We start from the raw sequence: 7,619 nt of genomic DNA, 5'->3' as shown, positions 1-7,619 counted from the left end.
ATGACCTGAGTCGAAATCAAGGGTTCCAATTCCAAACCCGAGACACTGTCCTCCTTAGCATTTCTGTTGGCATTTTTCCTAGGGGTTTGGTGAAATGAGGATGTGGGGAGGCCAGATGGAGGCTACTGTTGTATTGGAGGTGAAGAATGCTATAGACCTGATCCAGACTGACACCAGTGGATTACAAAGTGGAGATATATACCTTGGCCACTGATTGCCTGTGGAGAATGAGGGAGTGCAAGGAGGCTCCAGGTTCATGATTTGGACATTTGGGTGATTTGAGTTGCCATCTGGAGGTAGGAAAACACTACAGAAGAGTAGGTTTGGGCAGAAATTGAAGTTAAATATTGGTCACATTGGGCTATTATACTGGATTTCATTGAGAAACCCCAGCAGAGAAGTTCAGTACGCAGTTGGAAATCCTGACATTTATGGGATAGGTCTTAGCTAGAGGTAGTGAGTAGCCATCGCAATACAAAGTAAAGCGATTGGACTAGATGAAATCCCGATAGGATTTTGACAAAGGAACAGAGAAAGGCACATGGCCCTTTTAAATATTCTGATGCTGCACAATTGCCAAAGGGTCTTCCTTTGCTTATCCTTCAACCGGAAAAATAAACCAATGCATTATACGTGAATCTATTCCTGTTGCTTTCCAAAACAGTATAAATACACCCACACGTGGACACCCTCACACAGGCACAGACGCTATTTCTGGTTCACTCTGAAGGGAGTAACAATCAAGAAGCTACATAGCTTGGTGGAAAAAGACCTAAGCTCTTTAACCAGATTGTTGGGGTTAGATCCATCACTTACAAGATTAGGTTCAGGGCTGGCTGTAGAATGGCTATAATATTAATGTGGTGAAAACTAAGTAACTGAATACAAACCAGGTGCTTAAAATACTGCCTGGCACTTGGAATGCACAAATGACATATCAGCTATTACTATTTTGAGTGGTAAATTCCTTCATCTGTGATACGGTAGAGAAACTAGATGCAATGGTTCTATCTTGATATGCAGAAGGCTGAACATATTACTCATGACACTGTCTTAAAAATATTATTTCCACATCAAATATATTTTCTGGACCAAAAGACTTAAAGAATCATTTTTTTTGTCTCTTCCTTTCTTTTTTAAAAAAAATTTTTAACGTTTATTTTTGTGAGAGAGAGAGAGACAGAGCATGAGTAGGGGAGAGGCAGAGAGAGAAGGAGACAGAGAATCTGAAGCAGGTTCCAGGCTCTGAGCTGTCAGCACAGAGCCTGATGCAAGGCTTGAACTCATGAACCATGAGATCATGACCTGAGCCAAAGTCGGATGCTTAATCAACTAAAGCACCCTGGCGCCCTGTCTCTTCCTTTCTTAACAAGAAGCCATTTGTCATTACCTCTTTCACTGCTCCAAAACTATTTCCAAATGTTATCAGTAATCTGGTGTTCAGCAGTGAAGTAGTTTCTATACAAAACTTTAGGGTTTTTTTGATCTTTTGCGAAGTTGATCTTGCCGACTGTTCTCAGAAAGCACCTTTCAGTCTGACAGGTTAACTTTTCCCCTCTGAGAAGTGGGTGATTCCCAGATTTCTTTCCCCAGCTCTTTTCTCTGTTGACACTTTTGTTTCCTTATCCCAAGTCTCCTTATCCCAGAACAGGCTCCAACAGACAGTTACATCCTGTTGCACTGCATGGATATTCTTGGGAGCAACGTGTGAAAGCTTACCAGACTTCCCAATATGCTTAACAGCAAAACCTCTTGGTTAGGATAGACAGGAAGCTCTGATATGTTCTACCCAGTCACTCTTGGTGACTTTATTCACACAGAAGCTGAAAACTATCAAAGGTGTATTGCTAACCCTGGCTGGTCTTTTTCCTGATCTCATAAACACCAGCTAGGCGTCTCATTTTTAACAACTCATGCATGAGACTTTTTATGGCTCTCACTACATGTAAGGCCCTAAGCCAGAAGCCTGGAGTACAGAGATCGCATTTGGAGCCCCCATCATCAGAGAACTGACAGTCCAGAGAATGGAGAAACATAAGCTATTTAATTTAAGGACTTCCTCAATGTGGATGGCTGTCCATTCAAGGAATAAGATAAAGCAAATTGCTTCCTCAACCTAGGTCATCAGGCTCCTAAGCATTATGATTCTTAAGTTTTTTCTTTATCTTCCCAGGAACATACTATTAATATACAAATATGTAAGCCTAGGAATTTTTTGGTTTTTTCATTTATGTTACAATACAAACACGCTATGTCCTTTGCTTTAACACTTAAGTATATCTAGAAATAGTTTTGATATTTGCATATGTAGATCTATTTCTCCTATCATTTCATTAATTTATTTAACTTTTTTAATGTTTATTTTTGAAAGACAGTGGGGGGGGGAGGGGCAGAGAGAGAGAGGGAGACACAGAATGTGAAGCAGGCTCCAGGCTCTGAGCTGTCAGCAAAGAGCCTGACACTGGACTCGAATTCATGAACAGAGAGATCATGACCTGACTTGAAGTCAGACGCTCAACCAACTGAGCCACCCAGGCACCCCATATTTCTTCTATAATTTTAAAACATTCACTGCCTCCTTGATATAAAGACAAATGGGATGTACTTGTGGTAGAGGTGTTTTGTTTTTTGTTTTTTTTTTTCGAAGAACCAGTCATGTAATATTGTTATTTATAAATATTAGAAATGCAAAAACAATTACAATACCTTCTGCAACTTTTCCAGGAGAAATGGGGAACGACAAATACAATATTATAATTTTAGAAAACAAGGGTAAATGTCTTATGGTAGTTGGAAAACAAAAATAAATATACCATGGTTCTTGGGATCAGAGTATCCCAAGAACTAACCCGGGATTATATAATATTCTAAATGAAGTTACAGTCACTGCACATAGGCAGAACCCCACTCCATCCGTCAAAACTTAGCTTTGGCTTCAAGACTGCTAATGCCACTAAAGGGAAGCAAGAAATTCTTCTCTACCCTCAAGGTCCTTCAGCTGGACTAAGAATTAAACTTAACATGGGACAGATTAACAGGAGGAAAAAAAAAGTGTGCACACAGAGACCCAATATTAAAAATGAAACCTAAAGAAATGGCAAAAGCAGGCACTTTTTATACATTTTAGACAAAGAGGCAGTAAATTTGTGAGGAGTTGGGGGCACCTGGGTGGCTCAGTTGGTTAAGCATCCAACTTCTGATTTAGGCTCAGGTCACGATCTCATAGTTTGTGAGTTTGAGCCCCTCATCGGACTCTATACTGACAGTGAAGCTTGGGATTCTCTCCCTCTCTCTCTCTTCCCTTCTCCTGCTCACTCTCTTTAATTTAAAAAAAAAAATTAAAATTAAAAAAAATAAAGGGGCACCTTGGTGGCTCAGTCGGTTGGGCATCCGACTTCTGCTCAAGTCATGATCTCATGGTTTGCCAGTTCCAGCCCCAAATCAGGCTCTCTGTGGTCAGCACAGAGCCCACTCCCTCTCTCTCTCTCCCTCCCCTGCTTGTGCTCTCTCTCTCTCTCTCAAAAATAAATAAACATTTAAGATAAATAAATAACTTTTTGAGGAGTTGACAGGACAAAGAAAACTTATATTTGAGAGTTTCAATTAGTAAGAAATTCTAAACAGAATTTGGGCTAAGGCAGTAAATAAGTGAAAAGTAACAAGGGTACTTTATACAGCCTTTTTGGCTCTAAATTTCCCATCTCTGGTGATAAGTATGGCTCTGTATCTCCTGGTACAGGGATGGGAGGGAATCTTTTACATGGGAGATTAATTTCCTGCTTTCAGGGGCACAGGAAGGTGTGAGTGTCCTTCTTGCATGGCTGTGTTTTAATTGGCTATTTCTTTATTTATTTTTGAGAGAGAGAGAGAGAGAGAGTGTGCGTGTGAGCAAGCAAGTGAGGTGCAGAGCCTGGAGTGGGACTTGTGCTCACCCAGAGCAGGGCCTGAGTTTACAAGATGTGAGATCATGACCTGAGCCAAGTCAGATGCTTAACTGACTGAGTCACCCAGGTGCCCCCCTCCCTTTTTTTTTTAATTTTAGAGACAGAATGCGAGTGGGGTTGGGCAGGAAGAGGGGAAAGGGGCAGGGAGAGACAGAGGGAGGGAGAGAGAGAGACAGAGACAGAGACAGAGTGAGACTCTTAAGCAGGCTCCACAATCAGCTCGGAGCCCAACATGGGGCTCAATCCCATGACGGCCCTGGGATCATGACCTGAACCAAAATTGACAGTCCAACTGAGCCACCCAGGCGCCCCTAAGTAGCTTTAATGTGAAATAACTAATATGCCATTTGATATATTTTGGGGTGGCTTGCCCTGGCTCCTATACCACAAACACATCAAGTGAGTATCAAATGGTTTATTACTCACATAGTGAGACTCTTTGTGGAGAGCATTGTGGCTACCAATCCAAAATGGCTTGAGAGAAGGGTCAAAGATGACCCGCTGGGGGTTCTTTTGGTGGTTGAGGAGAGGCACTGGGGGTAAGAGCCTCTGCAGCAGGGACTTTCTTAATTAGAACCACCTCACCAAGTCCAGTGAAGGAACATCCAGTCTGTCCTAACAGCTTATCCAGGTGCGGGGCAGGGGGTGGAGCCAGAGGGGTAAGGGTTAAAAGACATCAGCTTCAAACATCAAAAATGAACTCAGACTCTTTAATGCAAGCATTTTCCACTAACATAGGGAGAAGATGGAACAGACAGAATGATTTACAAGGTGGTTCAGGATTCATCTTTGACTAGACTTATCGTAAGCGATTTTGAAGAAGGCCCAATGGAAAAATAAGGCATAAGTTTTTCTGAAAAAAATGCACTGAACGTGTATAAATGTGAATTATTACTCAAATTGTAAAACGAAATTTCTCCTAACTCATAGTCCAGAAAAATGCCAATGTGCTTGAGGTTTACTGAATCCTCTGTGCCATCCGTACTGGTCCAGAACTGGATTTGCCAGCAGCCATTGTTTGGCACTGGTGATATAAGAGCCCGTCTGGGGAAAGACTCCTTACACACACCCAAGGACCATTCGCCTAGGCCTCTTATTTCTACCTGCCAAAAATGCCTGCCAGCATCAAATCCCTCACAACTCAGGACAGCTGGGTAAGAAGTGAATGTTTGGGGATTACGAGCACCACTCGGTTTCATCTTTTGAAACGTTGCCGTCTTCCTGTCTTGCGAGATAAGAAGGTTGTGATGGGCAGTTTCGGGATCGAGGGTCAAATCGACCTGAAATGTGCTGATCATTTTCTGCAGCCCAAAATACTGTGGGGGGAGACTGCAAATCTCCCTCCTTAATTTATATGAAAAGGCTGCTGGGGTCTCTAGGTGTTCGTACATGTTGTGGATACTATCAATGCCGGTCAGTAAATCTAGGTCTGTCTGCAAACACTTCTCGGTTACTGCACTAAGCAGACTCCTGAGTGTGGAATGGTAGTCTGACATCTGGTTTTTGCCTTCAATTACTTTTTCTTGAACACGGTTCTCTTCAATTAATAACCTAATATGAATTGCACCCTGCTCCTTTCCCAAGAAATGCCTAAATTGTTCAAATTCAGAGTGCAGTTTGTATCTTCGGTTTTCGACCTTCCGTCTCAACTGAAATAATTTTGAGACTTGCATTTTTAACCCCTTTTCGGCATCTTCAACCTGCTTCTTCAGGGGCTCAATGTAGCTTTTGAGCTTCTTCCTGTGGCGGGCCGCAGCTTGCTCAATGGGCGTCAGCGGGTGGTCCTGGTGGTCGGAGGAGGCTTTGCACTGGGGACACAGCAGCTCCAGGTCCTTCTCACAGAACAGGGCCAGGACCTGATTGTGCTTCTCACACAGGGGTCTCTCGTCCTGCAGTTTCCTCTTGCTCCTGGCGCCGGGAAGCTGCCGGACAAAACCAGTCACGTGACATAACTGCGTGTTCCTCCTGAAGTTCCTGTCGGGGCAGTGGTGGAGGCAGACAGGACAGGGGAGGATGTGCTGGAGATCCTCCCAGCACTGCTGGATGCAATGGAGACAGAAGTTGTGCCCGCAGGCAATGGTCACTGGGTCTCTCAGGTAATCCAGGCAGACGGGGCAGCTGGCCTCTGCGTGGAGCTCAGCCAGGGAGGCTGCAAAGGCCATTGCGTGGTCAGGGTGTGTGTCTGAGGAAACTCCCTTCAGAAAGGCCTGGATCTCTGGGAGCTAGTAAAGTCAGCAGCCGATGACCCTTCGGCCTTCTCTCTGTTCCTTCAAAAGCTGCCAGGAGGTGCAGGTTTCCCGGATGTGCAACACACTGTAGCCACTCGAGTCTGTTTCCGCTCCTTTCCCTTCAGCTCTGCAGCAGCTGCCAGGAGTTACAGCCCCCAATCAGTCTCTGCTTCTGGCACTTTTGTAACCTTTACTCAATGGCTGGACATCGAAGCTTGCTACGTAATCCTCTTCTAAGGAGAGAGCCACAACTCCAGGTGGCGATGGAAATCAATGACGTGGGGACACAGTTAGCAAAATCCAGATGCGAGCAAGTCTGTGGGACAATTCACCAGGTTCCTTCAAGAGAATAGTGAGGAAAAAAAGAATATATATTAAAGAGATAAGGAGCACATATGTCATTGGCAATGTTTTATGAGGTTTATTTCCGGTACTCGAATACATAAAAATTAAAAAAAAAGATAATTGTAGTTATTTGCATAACTAATAGTGGATATTTGATGATTTAAAAAAAGGGGAATAATATGGTTTTGTTAATGAAGAGACTCTACATATACTTGAAAGAGACATAGTTTAATATTTATAAACCCTATGATATCTAGGATTTGCTTCACAATAATGAGGGGTAGGGAAGAGTGGGGGCATAATTACTGGGTGCATACATCAGATGTTGGCTGAACTGTGCCCTCCCCAATTCATGGTTAAGCCCTAACTCCCAGTACCTCAGACTGTGACCCTATTTTTTAAAATAATGTCTTCCAGGGGCGCCTGGGTGGCGCAGTCGGTTAAGCGTCCGACTTCAGCCAGGTCACGATCTCGCCGTCCGGGAGTTCGAGCCCCGCGTCAGGCTCTGGGCTGATGGCTCAGAGCCTGGAGCCTGCTTCCGATTCTGTGTCTCCTTCTCTCTCTGCCCCTCCCCGCTTCATGCTCTGTCTCTCTCTGTCTCAAAAATAAATAAACGTTAAAAAATAAAATAAAATAAAATAAAATAATGTCTTCTTTTTTTTAAGCTTATTTATTTATAAGTAATCTCTACACCCAACGTGGGGCTTGAACTCATGACCCTGAGATTAAGACTCACACGCTCTTCTAAGCCAGGCAGGCACCCCCATAACCCTATTTTGTGGTAAGGTCTATAAAGCAACGATTAAGTTAACCATGAGGCTGGTCAGGTGAAGCCTAATACAATATGACTGGTGTCCTTACACAAGGAAGAGACACAGGTATGGGCAGGCGTACAGGAAAAGCCAGGTGAGTAGGAGGCCATCTGTAAGCCAGTGAGGCCTCAGGAGAAACCGAAGCTGATGCCACTTTGATCTTCAACCTCCAGCCTCTGAATTGTGACAGAACACATTTTTGTTGTTTACGTCAACTGGCGTGTGGTATTTGGCTATGGAGCCCCAGGAAACTGACACATTGTGTTCATTATACTATTTTTCGATTTTAT

The 7,619-nt window shown here is 43.6% G+C and overlaps 1 protein-coding gene across 1 annotated transcript; it reads right to left on the bottom strand.

The window, feature by feature from the left end:
• Positions 1–4,720: 4,720 nt before the first annotated feature.
• LOC115512972 (putative tripartite motif-containing protein 75) lies at positions 4,721–6,106 on the bottom strand. Its single transcript, XM_030314470.1, has one exon. It carries the CDS (start codon positions 6,104–6,106, stop codon positions 4,721–4,723), a length of 1,386 nt encoding a protein of 461 aa, XP_030170330.1.
• Positions 6,107–7,619: the final 1,513 nt, after the last annotated feature.

Source organism: Lynx canadensis, chromosome B1 (genome assembly GCF_007474595.2).
Source record: "Lynx canadensis isolate LIC74 chromosome B1, mLynCan4.pri.v2, whole genome shotgun sequence".
NCBI classification, from domain to species: domain Eukaryota; kingdom Metazoa; phylum Chordata; class Mammalia; order Carnivora; family Felidae; genus Lynx; species Lynx canadensis.
The sequence above is the reverse complement of the archived record's forward strand: the minus strand, read 5'-3'. Positions and strand labels throughout refer to the sequence as shown.